We start from the raw sequence: 23,075 nt of genomic DNA on the forward strand, positions 1-23,075 counted from the left end.
TGGTTTAGGGTACTATCTTTCTTTTGAGCACTTTCATTTAAACCACTTTTGTTGCAGTTTAAGCTAAGAGTAAAAATGTATCTAATCAGTCTAATGCTGGAATTTGTTCACAATGAAAAGGTTATGGCCGGACGATAAGCATTTAGTAATGCTGAAAGTGTTGGCATTGGCACCTAAAATTCTAAAAGATTCAATTATATTAATACTTATCTTCCAATAACCGTGGAACACACAAAAAAGTTGCACTACTTAACTGAAAGTAGGCATCAGAGATTTCACTTTTAATATTAACATGGATAGTTGTTTCTTTACTATACCTAAAGCTATTTTGAGTATTAGGAACAAATCTCCACATTTAGAAGACTTTGATTGAGGTAAACAAACTTTGCAAGTTTGAGGTGAAGCTCTACTCAGAAGAGGCACTTTATACAGATGTACGTACGCTCATTGGTGTCTGCTGACTGCAGTGACACGTTGATTTAATGCAGGTGCGGTATTGCATTTGTATTCTTACATGTGGCAGGAAATTATTTCTCATTGATACTGTAACTCTTCCTGAGTGAGAGAATAGCATGTTGTGGAATGGGCAATGCTTTATAAAACAGAATAGCAACAGTGTGCTGAGAATTAATCCAGGTGGTGGTTTGTGAAGGATATCTTTATCTGATGACTTAAACTGGTTATAGTAATAAAAAAAATTCTGATACTGAAGATAGGTTGTATGCAGTGCTAAAGCCACAAGGTGTGTGACTTAGTTTTATTTTATACTAGTAGAAATACCCGGTATCGCTCAACAAAAATATAGTAAAAGGCGTGATGAATGAACTATGTCAATGACATTAATATAGCATATTTTATTGGAAACTTCTCATATATTACTTTAAGAAATTAAAATAGCTAGTACTTTTTCTGTCATCATAGGGAAAGGATCTCGTAGTTGCAGTTTGTGACACACTTAACAGAAGAGTCCAGCAAATGCCTACGATCAGGCACGACTAAAAGCTAATTAATGGCCCAAGTGGGGCTCTGGGGGAACCAATTTCAAGATATAGCCAATCCAGTTATTTAAGTTAGAAAATCAGTAGTATCTGCAAAATTTGGTGTTTCTAGCTCTTACCATTTCAGAGATCTTTCGGGACAAACAAACTTTCAGAACTATTTATAAGTTAATTCTATATATAATTTTCATTAGTTTTCAAAAGCTTGTCTCTCCTCAGCAGAAGCAGGTCCAATTAAAAAAAATGCCTCACCTTGTCTCACTGAAAAGGAGGGTAGTTAAAAAAAAATGTATAAATTTAGAGCATTGATTATTCTCCTAGGCTATGTCTAGACTGCAAGCCTCTTTCGAAAGAGGGTTTTTCAAAAGATACTTTCGAAAAAGAGCATCTAGACTACAATCAGTACTTTCGAACAAGCAAACTGCTTTTTCGAAAGAGTACCCAGGCAGTCACAATGCTCTTTCGAAAAAGCAGTTTGCATTACATAGAGCCTTTTTTCAAAAGAGCACATTCGAAAAAAGGCGTTATTCCTCGTGAAATAAGGAGTACCGCCATCAAAAGAAAAGCCACGTTCTTTCGATTTAATTTCGAACACAGGTGAAGGTTTTTTTAAAAAAAGCATTTTTCCAAAAAACCCTGCAGTCTAGACACAGCCCTAATTAAACCTATTTTTGCATTAATGCAAAACTATTGAAGATTGAAGTAATAGGTTCCATTCAGTGTGCTGTTACTCATGCTACCCTGCTATTGTTTTTTTAGACTAAATCAAAGCTTGGGACTTCCTCTTGACCTTGTTTTAGACAGGAGAGAAGAAGGTAGGCAAAAATGTTAGTTGTCTAATATGAATGCCGCTGCCACACGTTACTTATCTGAAAAATATTGTACCATCTGCCCATGATATATTTTAAAATTACACAGTTTACTAAGACAGCCTGAGTATCTGAAAAAAAAATCTCAAATGAGCTAAAACTGAATGGGTGACTAAACATTCCTAACAATTTTCTTCGGCATGAAACTTAGCATGACATTAAGGGGAAAACTAAACCAAAACAGGGACTGAGTGTGCTTAGAGTTAGGTTAATTGATTATCACCACCAGTTGAACCTCTCTAGTCCGGCATCATCTGTGGTCCAGCATGATTTTATTTAACTAGATGTCCAGCTACCATAGGTGTGGCCAAGTTCCCTGCAGATTCTTAAAGTTTGTTTACAGGCACCAGTCCTGGTTCTGTATTCTGTGCTGTTGTTCAGCTGTCATACAAAAATGTGTTTCTTAGGTTTTAGGGAACTGAAACTCCTAGAGACTTTACATTTACTACTGCATTCAATAGTTCAACAGTTAATTTTGATATGCATCTGCTTTGTCCAGTAGCACTATAATTAAATATGCTACCTCTAGCTGTAATCTGAATTCTCTATCTGAAGTTATAGAAATCAGCTCTAGGGGAAAAAAAACCCCATATTCATGGTGCACCTTTTTTAAAAAGCCAAATCTAATCACCAGTAAATCCATATTCTGCCTGACTCTTGGCAAAATTCATTCTTAAGTGTAAACGTTTAGGAGCCATTACTACATTATTCCAAAAGTCTGTCATGACAGAACCCATCTAAAAGGTGCTGACTAGCAATGGCGCAGTCAGCAGCAATCCAAAATAAATTGGTAGTACAAATCTTTGCAAGGAGTAGAAATTCAGATTACATGCAGCATTCACTCGTCAATATTTTCCAAAATCCTCCAAGGAGAAGTTTGCTGAGCTAGGGTGAAGAGAATTTCACTGAAAGAGGGCAAAAACAGCTTTGGTGTGTGTGTAGGTGTGCGCGCGCGCACACTCACACACACACACTTGTGCTAGGGCCTCGGATTTTTTGACAGTTAAAATTACTGTGTAAGAAGAACAGTCATGTTTAGAAGAGCAATCAATCAATGAGGAAAACTAATTTTTGGCATGAAATATAAACTCTAAGGAAGATGCAAACACACAGAGAAAGATAGTAAAAAAGACATTATCAAGAATAATGGGACGTTAGATTAATATTTATGCTCAGACATATGCCAAAAGCAATATCCTTCAGTCATTTTGAATGTACAAGTACATGTAATTTAATATGCAAGAGAGAGAGTTTAATAAACACAGTTGCTTTTTATTTAAAAAATATAAAGTTATGAAAAATACAGTTGGGTTGGGTCATTTCAGGTACACGATTAGTGGAAGAGGTTGGTGTTTGTTCAATTCTGGGGCTTTTCAGATTAAAGAACTAGTAAAAACAAAGTCCAATGCTCAGTTTGTGTTTTTGGGTCCCACAACATTTTTAAAGTAAGATTTTTCAAATTGTTTTACTTCACAGTGATATTAATGATGCTGACATCTTCATATGGCTTGTCAGTTTTGGGATTTACTTTCACATTTGAGATTCGCTGAACAACTTCCATTCCTTTAGTTACTCGTCCAAACACACTGTGCTTGTTATCTAGCCAGGGCTGTTTAGAGGATAGGATGATGGGAAGAAACAGAATTTTTGTTAAAATAGTAAGCACTCTGTAGGTTAAACAGTAAGACAGGGAGAGATTTAGTGCTGGAATAACTAAACACATATGTTTGTATACAAGGGTTATTAAATTAAGTTTTGCACTTCAATATGTATTCATGGTTGATTATTCTGAAGGTATACAGTGAAAGCTTATAAGTGTCTAAATCTAGTTACCTCTTATACGTTAAATTCTTCATTTGTTTATACCTAAATATTAGCAGAAGACCATGCTAGGCAAAATTGCAGTCATTTTAATTCACTTTCAATAATGTAAAAAGTTTTCTAAGTGAAATATCAAGTTGCATAAATTCCATCCTACTTTATTTATATATTAAGACTAAGTTTTTACATGTTTGAAACATAGTTCAGACAATATCACCTACTTTTACTACAACCAGAAAATGGGTAAAGTTCTTAACTGCTCACAAATATAAAGTAGATCATAGGTTCATAAAATTTCGCTGCTTGTACATTACTCCTCCATACCACTTTAGCTACTGTTTATAAATGCCCCTAAAATAACTCACTAAAAATATTGAAAGACTCTACAATAGTAAAATTACTGTGCATATGCAGATTGCTTCTAAAAATATCCATAGGCTCCAGCATTTTGAAAGTGTGTTTTGTTTTCTTGAAGACTCATTAAAAAGTTTCCTACTTCTATTATTCAGTGAACTAAGTGACAGAAATGAAAATATTAACAGAGTTTGGGCCCCAATCTTGATTGCTGCGGAAAGCCAGAATATAACAAGTCAAAGGTAATAGCAGTATCCATGCCTCCTATATCTCCATGCAGAAGTTTTGGCCAGTCTTAGAAAGAGGTATTTTTTAATAATTAAATTCAGGTGTTAGCAGATAATGTAACTAGGGATGTATAAAGTGGTTTAAAAACATAACTGTGGTACCGTTAAAAATCCTAGCATTTACCTGTACTGCTGTCTCTACAGTTTCAGCTTATAATACTGCAGAGGACTGGGACTGGAAGCAGGAAGGCTTCGCTATAAGCGCTGCAGTATAACTTTTATACTGCAAAGCCCACAGCTTAGGGTGACCGCTGGCTCAGAGAACCAGTCTGTAACTATGTGCTTATCGGTTAACCATTTAGACAGTTGCATGTGTACATCTCTAGTTGTAACTCCTGCTATAATATTCCGTTGTCTATAAACATGTGGCTTGTTTCCCAAATCAGAAGTTTTTCATAGTCACAATCTTAATCACACTTTCTAATGGGCATTTTTCAGTCCAACTTAAGCAATGTACTTCTGTCACATGAAATACATAAAACTAGCTGGACAATAGCATCGTTTTCACTACAGAACTGGCACAACTGCTTCTTTACATAGTACAACCGTGGTTTAACTTCAAAACAGACCTTTAAACTGGATTTTAAATATTACTTACAGTTGGTACCACCGTTATGAAGAATTGGGAACCATTTGTGTTTGATCCTGCATTAGCCATACTAAGTGTATAAGGTCTATCATGTCGTAAAGTTGAATGAAACTCATCTTCAAATTCTCCTCCCCAGATGCTTTCACCTCCCATTCCTGTACCAGTTGGATCACCAGTTTGAATCATAAAACCCTACATAGGAATTAAACACATCATCACATACTGATGTAGGAACATATAAATCTGAAAGGCTCTGAAATAAGATCTTCTAACATATATTGCTCGCAACATACCAAGAGAGCATGGAGGGGTTATCTACCTGAAGTTTAAAGCACAAGCTTTCCATTCCTGCAGAAAGCACAGACCTACCTAATCCCTATGTGTCTACTCTGAATTCTATGATGAGGTCTTTGTTGTATAACAGAGCTAATGGAATAGGATGTGCATCCAGGATGTCTCTTGGCTTTTCACTTATGCAGTCTGGCCACTTTGCTTTTCTTCTTCCCTTTAGGAGTGTGTGTTTGTTGTTCTTTTGGTTCCCAACTAGAGAATGACCCTTCTCCCTAGATCATGTTGTCTTCTGGCACCTTTCTTATAGGGAGGAATCTAGCACCTGCTTCTCGTTGTCCAATATAGTTGGAAAGTAAACACAAGGGGAACATCCCAGAGGGAGCTCAGATCCTCCTCTTGGAAGGAAGTACCAGCAAGAATGCCAGGTTCCTTGCTAAAGGACTATTACTTGACAATTTTACTCCAGAGAACAAGGGCTGGGAAGTTTAGAATGTTTCCTCAAAGAACTCTAAATGGTTCAAGACAGACTTCCCTGCTGGATTTCAAATGGCAAAGAAGGCTGACCTGACCTTGAAAACCATCTCAAGCTGGTGGGGGAATGACAGAGGGCTGTTCAGACTTTTCAGTTTGTGCAAACAAGTTGTCAAGACTCTGAACCTACTGTCCAGGTAGAGCAAGGATTTGAGTGCTGGGAGCAACTGTGGCAAAATTTCCCTTTTGTGACTTCTGAGCATGCTTCCTCATAGACAAAGCTTTTGTTGGCCTTAACTTTGCTCTTTTGGGACAACTCCGCTCTGCTGTCAATGAAGGGAAGAAGGTCAGTGGTTGTCACATTTATCTAACAATCTAGTTACTACCTTTACAAGAAAAATGGATGGGTGACCTTAGAGCCTCCATGGACAAGTCAGAGCTTCTGCAGGAAAATGATGCAGTCCAAATGATTTCAACTAGGGAAAGGACCAGGATCAAGAAAAAAAATCGTGTCTCAAAATTTTTTCCTGGTATAGCCTAATTCACAGAAAATCTCAGAATGTAGCATCACAACTTATTGCAATTTACTTTTAATATTGTTGCATAATGATGTGCTCTATGATAAGCACAACCAAGACTTTGTAGACAGGTTGTTTGCTTCTTTGTTTAGTTTTTGTCCTGGTTAGCAAGGATTTTCGGTACAGGCAGTCCCTGGGTTATGTACAAGATAGGGACTGTAGGTTTGTTCTTAAGTTGAATCTGTATGTAAGTTGGAACTGGCGTCCAGATTCAGCCGCTGCTGAAAATGACCGCCAGTTCCGACTTACATATAGAATCAACTTAAGAACCCCAAGCCAGCTGCTGCTGAAACTGATCAGCGGCTGATTCCAGGAAGCCCGGGGAAGAGGCTTCCTGTAGTCAGCCACTGGTCAGTTTCAGCAGCAGCTGACTTGGGGACGCCTGGGGCAGAGCAGCCGGGGTGCTGCTGGGTTGGTCGAGTAGCGCCGCCGCTGGACCAACCCAGCAGCACCCAAGCTGCTCTGCCCCAAGGGTCCTGATTCATCTGCTGCTGAAACTGACCAGTGCAAAGACCAGGGGGATGGGGAGCAAAGCAGAGCAAAGCCGCGGAGCACGCGGGCAGCCGACAGCCCAGACGCGTCTGGGCTGCCCGCGTGTTCCGCTGCTTTGCTCCCCGTCCCCCTGGTCTGCAGACCAGGGGGACGGGGAGCAAAGCAGAGCAAAGCCCCGGAGCACGCGGGCAGCGGACAGCCCAGACGCGTCTGGGCTGTCCGCTGCCCGCGTGTTCCGCCGCTTTGCTTCCTCTCCCTGGTCTGCTGGAGACCAGGGAGAGGTCCCCGTTCGTAACTGCGGATCCGACATAAGTCGGATCCGCGTAACTCGGGGACTGCCTGTATAGTGCAGTAGAGCCTCAGAGTTACGAACACCTCGGAAATGGTGGTTGTTCATAATTCTGAGCAAACTCTGATAGTTGTTCTTTTAAAAATGTACAGCTTTGAAACTTTAAGAAAGGGGGAGAAGGTAGCATTTTTTTTGTTGCATAGTAGTTTGTTTAATATGGTAATAATGATCTTTATTTTTTAACTCTGCTGCTGCTTAACGGTTTCTGATTCCATATGTGGTGTGTTAACTGATCAGGTCATAACTCTGGTGTTTGTAACTGAGGGTACATTGTGATTTGCACATATCTCAGTTTTCAGGTTTGCTCAGCAGTTTACCAGCAAGATTACTAGTTTTAAACTGAACTATAACCTTAATAAATCAGAACAATCTTCAAAAGCCAACAGTTCGTTGTAAAGGCTGAAAGTTTTTATGAAACAAAAGCATGCTTAATTAACAAAAAAATTCAGACTTAACCAGCACAAACATCTTATGCTCTGTATTTTGTCTCATACAAACCAATAGGAAAAGCATTAGTTTTTTGTAAATTACCTTGATAATACGGTGAAATGTGTGCCCATTGTAGTAACCATTCCTGCTGTGTACACAGAAATTCTCCACTGTTTTGGGGCACCTGCAGTTACATAACAAATTTAAGGCAAGACTATATAACACTTATTATTTGTATTGCGATATGGTCCTAATGGCTCTACCTGAAATTAGGAACCCATTGTACCAGCTGTTACAAAATACACATCATAAGACAATTCCTACCCCAAAGACTGTATAAGCTTAACAGGTAACAGACAAAACCAGGAAGTGTAGATGGGTGCAACAATTTGCCCAGGGTCACACAGCTGATGAAAAGCAGAGCTGGAGAGTGGAGGGAGGAAAGCCTATTTGCCAAGTTCTAGTCCAGTGCCCTTCACCACCAGGGATGTAATAGTGTAGTCCAGTGGTTCCCAATCTTTTTGATACTGGGGACCAGTAAACCCATTCACAAGCTTGCGGAGGACCGGTAACATTTATTTGCATATTTGGATTTTCATTAAGCAAATGATGAATATGCAAATAAATTGTGTCACTGGCCCTACCTGTCCAGCAGGTTGTTCTGCCCCCTCTCCTGGCCCCAATCCTGTCCGCTTTATCAGCAGGCGCAGGGTGTTCTGTGTCAGTGTGCACGGCACCCAGACTTTTCCCTGGATCTTATGCCCGCCAGATGTAGCCATGCCTAGTAGAGACACCGCCATGGCGGGCTCTTTCCCAAGAGGGCTGTGCTCAGCAGTGCAGGGTGCTGCTACCCCGTCACACAAATTAATAGGATCATGTGCAGTAATTTTTCTAAGGACTGGTAGTGGGCCGAGGAACAAACTTTGGGAAGCGCTGGTGTAGTCGATTAACTGATTAGGCAATAAGCAAAAACTTATAGGTTAGTGCTATAGATGACATGCATTTCACATCCCCCTCCTTCAGTAAATATTTTAGCAGGCTGGCCAGCAGCCCGGCTCAGTCCTGGCTTGTGATGGGTCCAGGACCTACCCGTGCTGTGGCTCTGCATTTAAAGTGTATTAGGAGCCAGGCAGGCAGGCAGCCCGCCCGGTTCAATTCTGGCTCACTCCAGGTCCAGGAACTCAGACTGTCCCCTAGACTGGGGCTGATGCCACCCTGTGCTGCTGCCTCTTTATCAAAGGCAGCACTATGGGGCAACAGCAGCTGGTCTGCGAGGGAAGCTGGTTTTTAAATTCCCTCCCCTCGTGGATCAGCTCCCACCTGGCATCCTGTGCTGCTGCTTCTGATACAGAGGCAGCAGCATGGAGTGGCAAAGGGCTCCTTAGGAGTTAGGCTGGAGAGCACTGGCTGCCGGCCTTGCCCTTGAAGGACTATAGAATAGTCAACTGACTGATAAGAATTAATGAGGTTACTCGACTATTAAAATTAACCAATATTTAACATCTCTATTAACCACTACACAGCATTTCCTCCCAATGTTCCATTTACATACTATATATAAAATTACAAAATGTTAAACTTGAACCAACGTTCGTAACAGCCGTAGCAGACAACTCACAAGCAAAACAATAAATTAGCATCCCTTTACCAAAGTCATTTTGTCAAACCATAGCTTGCAGTGTGAGTGAGTATATCAAGGAACATGTTCAATACTATCTAATGCAAGTTCGACATTTGAAGATGTGTTCTACTGTTAAAAGAAATATCTTGCTCAGCACAGAGCCACACAGTTACTATTCCTTTAACACTGAAACTGCTGACTGGATCACAGATGGGCTAAACTGCACATTACTGTTAAAAGAATAAATTCAAGAGATGACGTTGAAAGATTTTTTGACCCAGACTTAATTGTTATCAAGGACGGTAGAGAAGGAACTGAGGAGCCACGCCGCGCACACGCCTAATGGATTCCAAAGGCATGAGGGGGTGTTGCGGCGCCTGCACAGCAGAAACTGCTAGAAAAAGTCTCCAGTTGCAGGCGCAAGGATGCACCAGCACCCAGAGTGGAGCACCCACAGGGACCACTCGAAGGAGAACACTGCCCTCCCTGCTTCATTTGCTAACATTTCCTGCTGATTTATGTAATTAAATATGTGAGCAATCATGTTATGTAATGACAGGGGCAGAGAGAAGAAATCAAATTACAAACAGTGAGTTACCAGGGAAAGTGGGATAACAGCCAGACTCAAAGAGCAATACAAAGCAAAACTATTTCAAAAAAGGTACCAAATACATACTCAACAGGGAAAAGCTTGACATGAATATCTCCCATGCTTGTGTGGATAATGGCACTATCAGAAACCCTTTTGGGACCTTCAGCTTGAGTGGCTGCCATGACCTCTTCTTTAGATGGCTTCTCATTAAATACATCTCTGTCAGAATCTGCACTCTTTGTATCTTCTGGTTCACGTTTAGTAAACTGAAAAACAAAAGAAAGGTTGCTACTTATATTTTTTTGCTTTTAGATACCATAGAATGCTTCCCCACTAAAAATCAATCAGAAAGATATTATAAAATACTATATTCTAACATTTCAGTATCTGTGAAATAAAAAGACTCTGAGGCTACATCTAGACAGCATCCCCCTATCGGCAGAGGAATGCAGATTAGGCACGTCGAAATTGCTAATGAAGCGGGGATTTAAGTATCCTGTGCTTCATTAACATAAACATGGCCGCCACTTTTTTTCAACACGGAGCTTTTTCGAAAAAAAGCAGCAGTCTAGATGTGGGTGTCAAAAAATAAACCCTTTTCTGAAAGATTCTGTAGGCCTCAAAAAATGAGGTTTACAGGATCTTTTGAAAAAGGGCTTATTTTTCGACAGATCCGCGTCTAGACTGCCACTTTTTTCAAAAAAGCTCCATGTAGAAAAAAGTGGCAGCCATGTTTATGCTAATGAAACACAGGATATTTAAATCCCCGCTTCATTAACAATTTCGACATGCCTAATCTACATCCCTCTTTCGACAGAGAGGTGTAGTCTAGACATACCCTGACTGTCCTTACACCTACAAATGAATGGGTCACAATCTTCAGTACATATTTGGAAACTGAAGTAGTCCTTTGTAAGATCTCTTCCTCCTACCTTTACATACTTTTTTTTTTTTAAAAGGAAATAATATACAATGTGTATATGTGAAGTATGTTCATGCTCAGACAATGACCTTTCTGCTAGGATCAGGTGGAGTTGGACACATCTCTTGGTTTCATTACAGAGGCACAGTAAGTTCTCCTATTTTGTCTTCATACTAATATAGTAATATTAGCAGATGTACCTGCCATTGCTCGGGTCTATAACTGAAGGAATTTTTTTCAGTAAATGAAAAATGTGTTTTCAACTATTGTATTTTTCAAAAATGAAGGCTGGAGTGAGAGTTCAGAGGGTAAGGAAGGGCAGGAGGCTAAGGGTAGAGGGGTGGGAGGTATCAGGGAGGTTCAGGGCAGGGGGGAGGGAGTGCTGAAGTCAAGGCAAGTTGGAGGTGCAGGATTCAAGGCAGGTGCTGGGAGTTGGGAGGGAGGAGGCAGCTTACTAGGTCGACCTGTGGTGGCAAGGGTGGTGCTGCTCTGGCAGCGACTTCTCCGAGGGAGCTGGATCAATGCTCCTCTGCCAGCGACCTCCTCCCAGTTGCCCTTCCCCGTGATCTACATGCTATGTTTGGGAGGGACCAGGCTCTGGAGGCTACTGACCCCTTCAACTCCCCTGCCCCGGCTATGGCCTGTAGGCTGTCTGGGGTGGACCAGGTTGCAGAGGTTGCCACCCGCTCAAGCGGCTTCCTCACTTACCACTGCGGCCTGCAGGCCGTCTGGGAAGGGGACAAACTCTGGTGACTGCTCCCTGCTGCAGCTGCAAATTGTTTGAGGGGAGGTCATGGGCCGTGAGCTTCACTCCTTCAGCGGCCAGCCCCTGACTGCAGGCTGTTGGGAGGAGTGAGGTTCTGGGGATTTCCTCTCCTCAAGTTACCCCTCCATCATCTGCAGCTTCTCCACGGGGGAGTAAAGGAGAGACAGGCTCTGGGGGCTATGCCCACTAGTGATGCTGAATTGCGGTTATCAGACTAATCATGTAGTCAATACAATTTGTAAGGACAGCTTTGCAGAGCTGCAGTGGGGGTAGCTCCCAGAGCTGCCTGGAGCCAGGACTGAGTCACCTGCACTGTGGCTCTTCATTTTCAATTTAGTAAGAGCCACCAGGCCCTTACCACATTTAAAATGCAGTGGCGCAGTGTCACGGACCAGCGCAAGCCATGACTGCTTGGTCCCAGCTCATGCTGAGTACAACAGCTCCTGTTTGCTGTGGCCAGCCCTGTCTGCCATGAAAAGGGGCCGCTGCTGGAGCATTACTGGTACTTTCCATTTTCCAGGCACAACCAAATCCTGACCTTGGTTTAAGTTATGATAAGAGGAAGCTGCAAACCAAATTTGGTGGTCCTAGCTCTTATGGTTTAGGAGGAGTTCTTGAACAAACACACTCTGAATTAGTGTCTTTCTATCATATATATATATTTTTAAAGAGCCATTTCTAGCCACAACAATGAAATCCACAGACTAGTCTTCAAAAGGCAGTAGACAAAACTAGTTAGAGAAGATACACAATAAAGATCCAATAGTTGAGGAGTGTCAGCATACAGGATCAAATGTGTACTTTATAAAGTCTTAGATGTTTTTCCAGTCACTAAAATACACTGTACACCTTCTGTATGTTTGATAATCTCAAAGGTGCTGGATCCTGAGCAACTTTTCTTCTTGGTCTGCATTTTTGAGTTGTGTGCTTAATTACTATAGCTGCCTTCTTACAGTATAGAGTATGCACACTTGAAGCTGTATCGTAACAATTATGTTTAAGCACAAGTACTAGTTAAGTAAGGGGCAGTCAGACTTCTGCAACAAAATTGTTACTTGTCTATACAGTGCTTAGTACAGGGATCTCAAACTCCCAGCCTGCAGGCAATCCTTGGATGGAACACCTGTGCAATCTTGCCTAGGAGTACTGACCCCCACCAGGGGGCATGTTGGCCTCCCAAGCCTTGCCTCTTCCCACCACTGCCCTGCTCCCTGACCCCCAAGGGATGCAGTCTCAGAGCTTACCGGGGGCGGCCTGATGCTGGGCAGCAGCAGCGATCAGGACCCCTGCTCTCTCTGCAGCAACAGAAATTGCAGAGCCTGTCCCCTGCTGCTGCGTAGCACCAGACACCCCCCACCTGGTGATCCTTAAGGCTGCATCCTGCCCCACCCCATACTCCCGAGACAGACTGTGCAATTCCTCCAGCTGAGTCTGAGACCCCTAGTTTAGCACAAATTAATCCTGATCTTTCATTGGTGTTCCCAGCCACTATTAAATAATGACATGGTTATATATAAATATAGCTATAAAAATCCTAATTGCAAAAAGAGGAGCACATATTTTAAGATATACAAGTAGACCAAGATTCACAATTGCCTGACCAACTCAGTAAAAACGGAAGGTCCATAAAGCTACTCATAGATATAGCTAAGCTAAAAATTCTGAAATATTGTTGCAATTTAAGGAAACTTGTCTGGGAAAGTTGTTTTACTGCCAAAATTTAAGACAAAAAGCATTAAAAAGTATGGGAGAAGAGGTTTAAAAAACAAATACAAGCACACAAAAAGGTGAATTCAAGATTTAAATTGTTCCAACAGAAATCATACATACCATGTAAAACCTGTTCTTTTTGAAAGATGTGCAGACAATTGTTGGATCTGCCTGGATATTCTGAAGAACAGGGTTTTCAGATGCTTTCATCTCTATAGTGGTTGCAGCACGATGTTTCTTTGCTACACCTTGGAACAAAGCCAGTTGCATTACCCTGATATTTTCTTGTTTGCCTAAGATACGAACACACCTATTGTACATGATGTTTAAAAACAAAAACAAAAAGGTAAGATTACCATTAAACTCTCTCCCCTCCAGCCATAACTAGATTCCTAGAAGGATTCAGGAAACTCTGTACCTAATCTGATCAAATATGTACTTATATGTGTATCTATAGACAGAGAGGCAGGGGTTGGAAGGGAATGCTATTACAAGTTTACTTACAATGCTTCCCCTTTTCAAAATTGCTATTTAAAAAACAAACAAAAAAAAACCCTATACACCACTACTTAGAATTCCCTACCCTAAAAATCCCAGCCAATTGATCCTCATTATTCTACAGCAGGGATGGCCAACCCATTTAACAGAGCGCGCCAAAACAGCGGCGGAAAAAATGCAAAGAGCCACATCAGAATTGTCAAGTCCCCCCCCACAAAAAAAAACAACCATGAAACAAAAACAAACAAAAAAAACCCCACACCACCAACAACCCCCCCCCCCCAGAACAGAATTGTCAAGCAAAACCATAAATAATAATTAAAAAAACTTTTTTTTAAAGGAGGCTGCCTCTTTAAGATGGCCATCATCTTGGGTGCCATTTTTAAAACCCCGCAGCTCCAACCTGGTAAGCACAGGGAAGCTGAGGGAAGCCGGCGAGAGCCGTTGGAGGGAGTGGGGGACGCAGGAGCAGCTTCCCAAACCGCACTTTTGGGGGGCAAGAGCTGCAGATTGGCCAAGGCTGTTCTACAGTATAGAATTTTAAACAAAATGTTCATTAACTTTTCATTAGTGTGTCATATTGTATTTGCTAGTTGCCAGAAATGAACTGTCTGTACAAAATACTTATTTCAATTATTTTTATGAATATCTTCTCTCAGTTTATAAGTTCTATGCCACAAAATTCAGTATTTGGTAAATTAACAGTTTATTTTCAGATTAATTTAAACCAATGACCCCTTCAAGAAATAGATCTGTTGACTTGCAAAATTTTAAATGGAACAAGAATGTTTAAAAAAAAATGCTGAAATCAGACTTTGAGAGACTAACCATTATTTGTAGGTGCATAAACACAGTTGGAATAAGACTTACCGGTTAGTTTCGACATTTATGACCTTAATACCCAGCATTGTTCCATAGAGCACAAAGTGTCCAGTTTCATCAAAAATTATGTTAATTAACCTGACTGCATCCACCTTCTCCAACTCACGCTCAACAGCCATACGTCGGCCAAACTCCATGTCTGGCAGCTGTTGTCTCATCTGTTGCAGCTCAGTAAACATCTACAGAGACAAGACAATCATCAATGGCACAGATGCAAAATAATGTTCTGATTTAGCAAAGTACTGAAACACATGCGTAACTTTAATTTCAGTAGGATTACTCAACTACTCACATGTTTAAATTAGGGATGAGAATGGTTAACCAGTTAGCCTTACCCGTAATGGGTGAGATTTACCAGTTCTAATTAATTGGCGGGGGGCTGGAGCACCATCGTGCTCTCCTCCCCACCTTAAATTGGTTACATTTAACCAATTAAAAGGGATTTTACATCCCTACTTTCAGTAAGTAGTTGAGTGATTCAAGTATTTCCTTTAGCTATAGCACAAACTGAAATATACACAATTAGAATTATTTTTCTTTCAACTATCAAAATCTGACCATAGGCAAAAAATAAAAAGTAAGCTTACTAAACAAATCAAACTTTAAAAAGATTATTTTTCCCCTGATTTTGATTAGACCAGATATTTTCCCAAATGTCTTCTAGCAAATGGGTAATCTAGCTGCACAAAAATTATGAAATTTTCTAAATGAAAAACAGCAATTAAATTTCTAAGTATATTCAGCACTGATTAATGTGTAGAAGTTAGAGACACTTGAAGTGTAAGATTAAAAGACATGAATATAGAAAAACCCTCCTTTGTAAGTTAAGTAATAAAATCCACCTTTACAAAAATTAGTGATAAAGGGGTTAAAGGTACTGATAAGTCAATTAATATAAATCCCCCCCCCCCCCAAAAATGAACAGAAAGCAGAAGAAAAACTGAACTCACACTGAGGGATTCATCAAAGACTCTCATAAGCTTTCCAGTCAAAAACCTGAAAATTCTAACTTTTCTATCGGAACCAATAGTGGCCATTTTCTTGCCATCAGGTGAGAAACATATACTGGATGGGTAAGCTTTACATTTAGCAAATTCATATAAATCTGTGTCTGTTTTATACTCCCAGTTCACATTTTTGGGGAATTTATATTCATGAGGAGGCCCAGTCCAGTATTCAATCATTCCAGACTTGTCAGATGACACTACTACTTTGTACGTGGGGTTTAGCCGTATCTGAGTAAGAGGAGATGAATGGAGTTTATCAAAAACATGAAGAGGCTGGTTATTTCCTCGACCGTCATATATGAATATCTTTCCTGTGCTCTTCTCAGAAGATGCAACAGAAGATATGGCATCTCCAGGGCAGTATATCCATTCACATTGGCCAGGGTAGTAGCTGGAACAGAAAGTGGATGGAAAAAAGAAATAAATAAGCAGGCCTTGATTTATCTAGATATGCATAATAATTTAGTAATTAGAAAAAATTTGTGACATAGTATCTTTAACTAGTCTTATGAACGATATTACCTCACTCTTGTTTTGCTAATATTCTGGAAGGAACACAGCTACATCAATATTACACACAACACTTTGCTACACATTTGTCTATGCAATGACTACATTTTTGTTCAGTATTATTTTCAGAGAGATCAGTAATTTGATAGTCCAGGACATAGGTAGCAAGTTACCTCCCTGACTTCAAGTTAACTAAACTAATCAATTTGAAATCAAATATAGGAGTCAATTTCGGGGTAGAAGTGTTATTTATTAGCTCTGATAATTATTTGGTCTATGAAAATTCAGTGGCGTATTGTGAAAGGAAAGTACCTTTTAGTAGCCAACCCCATAAATCATAGAATACTAGAACTGGCAGGGACCTCAAGAGGTCATCAAGTCTAGTCCCTGGCCTCACGGCAGGACCAAGCACCATCTGATCATCCCTGACAGACGTTTATCTAACCTACTCTTAAATATCTCCTGTAAGGAAAATTCCACAACCTCCCTAGGCAATTTATTTCAGTGTTCAACCACACAGTTAGGAAGTTTTTCCTTATGTCCAACCTAAACTTCCTTTGTGAAATTTAAGCCCATTGCTTCTTGTCCTATCATCAGAGGTCAAGGAGAACAATTTTTCTGCCTCTTCCCTGTAGCAGTTTCCAAGTACCTAAAAGGATGCTATCATGTCCCCTCTCAATCTTCTCTCTTCCAAACTAAACAAACCCAGTTCTTTCAGTCTTCCTTCATACATCATGTCTTCTAGAATTTCAATCATTTTTGTTGCTCTTCTCTGGACCCTCTCCAATTTCTCTACATCTTTCTTGAAATGTGGTGCCTAGAACTAGACACAGTACTCCAACTCAAGCCTAATCAGTGCAGAGAAGAGTGGAAGAATTACTTCTTGTGTCTTGCTCACAATACATCCGTTAATGCATCCCAGAATCATGTTTGATTTTTCTGCTACAGTGTCACACTGCTTACTCATATTTAGCTTGTGGTTCACTATAACCGCTAGATCCCTTTCTGCAGTACTCCTTCCAGGTGGACCAGTTACCCAATCTCTTCTTTTCCACATGGCTCCACAAAGCAGTTTTGACAATAAGCGAGAGTACAGAAGGTAAATGTGGAAAAACAAAAAAGGGTGGTGATCTACTACAATATCTATTACCACAAAACTTCTATTATTCAGTGGCATTTTTTTCTCTATTTTGAAACTGCTCCTCAGATTCTGATGCAACTGAAGACAAAGGGAATTTCATTATCAAATTTAATAGAAGCAGGATTGAGTCCTGCAATAAAATCACCAGGACTATATTACAAATTGATTAATAAAGAGATCAAATAGATTATAATTGCTACAAACCCCCAGGACCAAATTATATCCCTCAAGAATTCTGAAATATTTTTAAATGAAATGGTTTAAGTTGCTACAAAAACATCCTAAAATGAACCAGAATAGCCAATGGTATGCTTATCTTTAAAAGGGGTGCTAACAGAAATCTTGGGGATAATAGACCAATGAGCATATTTCAGCATCAGGTAAGCTAGCAGAAACAACACTAAAACTAGAATTATGAAAATCAACAGTCAACATAATATAATACAAAGAAACCAGTACAGCCACAGGGAAAAAATGTGCTATTGTAGAATTCCTTGACCACTCAATTAACAAATACCTAAGAATTGATAGATAAAAGTATTTTGGACTTTCAAAATACTTTTGGTCATGATCTGTCAGAGATTAAAACCTGGTTAAGAAGCAGAAATCAAGTGAGTAGCTATCACAATGGCAGAACAGAGACCACACTGTGAGTGGCTCCCCAGTTAAAAATTAAAAATGGTAGCTCCTACCCTTTAACTGGTTGTGAGTGCACTGTTCAATATTAAGGTGCACTGTTCAATATTTAAGTAAGTAGTAAAAGGTAAGGTAAACTGACAATAGGATTACAAAATTAAAATAACTACCCCAAATAGAAACATGACGTTAACTTCAGATATAACAGTAATAAGTGTGGTACAAAAAGGCCTTTGTAGATACAACACTTTCAGATTGAGAAATACTAAAGACCTGATAAGAACTTACTGTTAACAGAGCTTTTGTTTTTTTCATTGTTTTTACTCTTTTATCATGAGATAGGACTACTATCCTGTATCCTGTCATATGCCACGTGGCATATATCCTTGAACATCAGATGCATCTTATTACTGAAAAGTAGGGATGTGAAGAGATAACTGGTTACCCAACCCAGGAAGCATCACTCTTACCAGGAGCATCACCTTCTGTTGCCACTGGCAACCCCAGCCCCAGGAACAGGCCTGGGGGCTCCTGCTACCAGCAGTGGCAGCAGCAGCCTCAAGGCTAAGAGTCCGCTTAGTTGGTTAACCAGTTACATTTTAGGTTAATCTAGCATTTAACTGGTTAACTGATTAATTAGGATTTTACATTCCTATTGAAAAACATGAAAACTTTGCCTGCACACTGTTTACAGAAAGGAATTAGAGTTATGTATATTGCAATTCTACATATATCAGGAAATCTCTGAGCTGATGGAGACATTTCTAATAGCACACATTCCCGTAAGTCAGTTAAAATAGGGCTGATTGGATTTTGATTTTTTTTGCATAAAGTAATCAAACAGAATTTGGTTTAATTAACTTTTATTCAAAGTGCTCAAAACACAATCACCAAAAATGTTTTTACGGAATGACATAACTTACCCAAGTTTCAGCATGTTGATCATATCAAAGTTCACTACATCAAATACCTTCATTGCTTTGTCATCCCCAACAGAACAGAATAATGCCCCTTCTGAACTAACTGCAATACTCTCAATGACCCCTGTTACAATAAACCCAATATAATATTAAAACATGTAAAAGACAGATACTTGGCATGCTTTGCTTGAAAACTGTATTTACCATTTTAAAGAAGGGATGTTCCAAATATCTGATACCAAGATTTTAGAACCTGCAATTGTTATATATAGTATCTGTATTTTAAAATTAGTACAGAATAAACAAGTTCTACATTGCATTATTCATGGCTTCATTGCATTGGAGTAATTAGTCACTGTACAGAGAATTAATGATTCAACATCAAATTAATATTTTTAAATTACTTCACTCATCCCACTTATCACGTGATGGGCTTTTGGGCTCAGAAACTATTAATATTTTTATATTGAAACATACCTGCTGAAGTTAATGGTAGCAATTAAACTTTTAGAAGAAATCTAAATGTTTTTTAAAAGCTGATTGGTGCATCTAATTAAAAATAGCAATTTTCAAGTTTTACTGTTACCATGAACAATACTGTAAAATTCTAAAAGTATAAATGAAGCACAGAAAATTATTTTAATAAATTGTTAAGAAACCTGTGAACAATACACATAACAAACATTCAAGTTTATTTCCACAGTTAGTCTTAAGCCCTCAGCATCTTACTAGCACCAGATTCTCCAGCTTTGGAGAATACCTGATGGAACAACTATTTACTATCTATATTCTATTTGTAATATGTAGTAATAGTTAAAGAAAAATTGTTTTCTATTACAAGCAAATCAAACAAATATGATGTCTTACCTAAATGGCTACGAAAATGTTTAACAAATTCAATCCCTTCTTCTACTTTCTTCCAGAATTTGACATGTCCATCATGGCTGGCAGTTATGATAAAATCTGTCCTGCAATGATAAATATATCAATTGATATGTTAGAAACTAAAGGGAAGAATCAATAATGGTGCACAAGATCAATTCACTAGTACAGCATAGCTATTGTGATGCATATGCATTTCCTCTTTTTCTTTCATTCAGAAAAGTACAACATGAATATATAATGCATTTGCAGCTATTAGTTAACTGCTAGCATCAAGACCTTCCTTGCATATTAGTAAAATATTCTGTATATCTTACTATAAACAATTGTCAAAGTGTACAGTAGCAGTTTAACCTCAGTATTAATCGTTAAAAAGCAAGTTACAGATTGTACCTCCCTTAACTGGGACTCTTTGGTCTGGCAACATGTGGCTCTGCTGAACTACAGATGTTCTTGGACCACAGAGCCCAGGTACAGGAAAGTCTGGCTGCAGGGCTGGAGCACAGCCTTGTGCCGAGAGGTAGGCAGGGCAGCAGGGAGTTCTGGCCCCAGTGGCTGGGGGCTGGCCCCAGCTGCAGAGCTCTAGCCGCAGCAGCCACGGCCAGGCAGGCAGCAGCAGGACTGGGCTGGAGCCCTAGCTGAGGGCAGCAGTTCAGCATGGGCCAGGAGGGGAGAGACCTCCCCTGGTCCGGCAACTCTCGTTTGGGACTGGTCAGGTCCCAAGGGTGCTGTACCAGAGAGATCCAACCTGTATTACCTTCCCACACTCTGTAACTTGATCTGTAAAGAGACTACAACAACTTAAACATCACACTTCAGTCTGATTTTTTTATCCTAATATTGTTAGAAGTAACATGCAATTACAAGAAGTTAGAAACATTTCTTCGGTCTCTGAAGTTTTATTTACTTTATCCGTGCGATTGTATTTGACATATAACTTATATAGTTTGTTTCAGTACTTCATACAGAAATAGTGATGGCAAAAGTAGTTTAATAGGAAAATGGGATTTTAAAACCTCAAAAATAGGCTGGGGATTACATGATACTACACTTATGTAAAAAAGGGCTCAATTTAAAATTTGTTGGGTCTTTAATCAAACCAAACGTATTTGAATTAGCTCAGAAGAAGTTAAATTCCATATTCCAAAAACATCAGGTTCAATTAGTAAAGTTTCTATGAAAAAAACCCCTATCATATACACATACAAGTTTTGCAATTGTAAGACTGTTCAAAACAAAACACTCACTTAGTACACACTACATGTGTGATGACATCTCTGTGCATGTAACTGCGTTCATACATTGAAGCACTTGGAAGATTTTCAAGATAGACATGCTCAAATTCCAGAACTGAACAAAATAAGAGAAAAGTAGAAATTATTTTCTTTCAATAAATATCATATCACATCTTCAGCTCTCCATTATTAACAACTCTTGGTTTAATTTACCTGCTTTAGTTTTAATCAAAATCATTGGAGATATTTAAGAGCAGGTTAGATAAACATCTATCAGGTCTAGATGGTACTTGGTTCAGCCGTGAGGACTGGGGACTGGACTTGATGACCTCTCAAAGTCCCTTCCAGTTCTAGGATTCCATATCCTCATACTATTCTTAGCCAATTCTACATATTTAAGACAAGACTTTACAGCACTATCATGAAATTCACCTGCTGGGGCCCAACATTTTCCCAATTGCCTTGTAAAATGACAGAACAAAGGAACCAATTTTATCTCCAAAAAACAGCACTCTCTGGTCTGGCAACATCTGTTGTCTAGCAGGGCCATGGATGCTCATGGACCAGAAAGCCTGGGATCCTAAAGGCAGGAGGGCCAGCTGGGTCGGGGCCTTAGGGTCAGCAGCCCAGTTGGCGGCAGTGCAAGACCAAAGCCGGAGCCCTGCGGCAGCGCAGGTCAAAGCCAGAGTCCCACGGTAGCACAGCACCAGAGTCCTCCAGCAGCTTCTAGGAGTGCAGGTTGAGGCCAGGTCCGGAGCCTGGCAGCAGTCCCGTGGACCACAGGCTGGAATTGAAGCCCCACAGCTATCCATTTGAGCATGGAGCCAGACACTGTGGCAGCCCCCGAGAGTGTGGGACTGCAGCCCACTGGAATTCAAGGCAAAGGCCAGAGCCCCTCAGCAGCCCTGGGAGCTCTGTGGGGCCGGATGCACGGGGCTCCAGCCTCTGCTGCTCAGGGAGACAGCAGATGGGCGAGCCAGGCTGGAGAAGGGCAAAGCAGGGTGCCTGCTGGGGCAGCCTGCCAGCAGCAGGTGATGCACTTGGGAGCCTCAGGCATAAGATCTCACCTGAGCTGGCAAATTCTCTGCTTCCCCGATGGTGCCGGACCAGAGAGATCCAACCTGTATTTTTGTTATTTTTCGAGCGGACCAGCTACTCTTCATGCGCACGTGGGATCGCACATCAAGGCTGGAGCACAGACACGCTTGGGGGCAGTTTTTACAGTAAACCCTTAGAAATGCCAACGGTGCGAGAGTCTTGCAGGCGGTTATCATCGGTCCGGCGACCAGCCCTCTGAGCGATCGCAGCGCCCGCCCGCCCAGACTGCCTCCATGCCCCGGCCGCGGCTCCCCGCCTTACCTCTCCTTTTTTTGACTTGAGCAGCCTCCCCCGGGAGGGGCCCAACCCACCGCTCCTCTCCCTCCGGCCCCTCGTCTTCATCCCCGCCTACGGCAGCTCTTGCTGCCTCCTCGAGCTTCCTCCTCTTGCGCGCCGAGTCCGCGGAGGCCATGTCAGTGCGCGTCACTCCCTGCGACACATCCGCGCGGCGGAAAGTGAAGCGGCGGCGCCTTCGGGCGTCATCCGCACACAACCAGTGAGAGCGGAGCGCGCGCAGAATTGACGGGCGTTGGAGCAGCTCTGACCGTCGGGAGGACTGGAGCTCGCCATGGTAACGGGCTGTTCCCCCCTTCCAAGGGCCCCCATCCCGAGTGTCAGCGCCGGCTGCGGGGGCTCCCTGGTAGCTCCCCCCAAGTCCCTAGGCGGCTCAGGGGCCGCTCTCCGGGAGAGCAGGCAGCCGCTCGCTAGCTCTGCTGTGCGGGGCGGGACCGGTTTCTTCCCGCCACACCGCTCTGCGTCGCCTGAGCTAATTCCCTGGGGCTGCCAAGGCGGCGTCGCCTCGCTTGCCCCTCTGACTCTGAAGCCCTTTTCTTCCCCATGCCCATGTGATGGTTAAACGCCGTGGGGGCAAAGGTGCGTGCTCTTGTGGCCATGCAAAGCAAACGGGGCCTTGGTTTTTACAGGGACAATCCATCTTCCCCACAATAAGTTGCAGGAGCATTAAGCGTTTCTGTCTTGGAGGGCGATGGGGGGTTGGGCTCCTAGTGTTTCAAAACAAGAATCGCCGAACCTGGTTTTATGCAGTAATGACAAGTGTGCACATTTCATAAGTGGAGATAGAAGGTTTCTGTTTCCTTATCCAAAATGATTGCCCGGATATTGTTTTG

At 41.2% G+C, this 23,075-nt stretch overlaps 2 protein-coding genes across 4 annotated transcripts in view; one reads left to right on the top strand and one right to left on the bottom strand.

Annotated features, from left to right (window-relative positions):
* Nucleotides 1-3,118: 3,118 nt before the first annotated feature.
* On the bottom strand, nucleotides 3,119-22,523 carry PPWD1 (peptidylprolyl isomerase domain and WD repeat containing 1). Its single transcript, XM_075932385.1, is given in 12 exon segments — nucleotides 3,119-3,476; nucleotides 4,928-5,110; nucleotides 7,631-7,712; nucleotides 9,826-10,007; nucleotides 13,260-13,449; nucleotides 14,508-14,698; nucleotides 15,470-15,917; nucleotides 18,737-18,857; nucleotides 19,601-19,701; nucleotides 20,863-20,965; nucleotides 22,210-22,377; nucleotides 22,380-22,523. Coding segments are annotated over 12 exon segments (2,052 nt in total). The 5' UTR covers nucleotides 22,519-22,523; the 3' UTR covers nucleotides 3,119-3,332.
* Nucleotides 22,384-23,075, top strand: part of CENPK (centromere protein K) — a 102,312-nt gene continuing 101,620 nt past the window's right edge. For 2 of the 3 annotated variants that reach the window (XM_075932390.1, XM_075932391.1), the window contains exon 1: nucleotides 22,413-22,519. Coding sequence is in view for 1 of the 3 variants with exons in the window: in XM_006117003.4 (XP_006117065.1) it covers nucleotides 22,517-22,519 (3 nt within the window). In the remaining 2 variants the exon portion in view is untranslated. Of the gene's footprint in view, nucleotides 22,520-23,075 lie in introns of all 3 variants that reach the window. The other variant, XM_006117003.4, reaches the window with a different exon arrangement.

The sequence above is a fragment of the Pelodiscus sinensis genome, chromosome 6 (assembly GCF_049634645.1).
Source record: "Pelodiscus sinensis isolate JC-2024 chromosome 6, ASM4963464v1, whole genome shotgun sequence".
NCBI classification, from domain to species: domain Eukaryota; kingdom Metazoa; phylum Chordata; order Testudines; family Trionychidae; genus Pelodiscus; species Pelodiscus sinensis.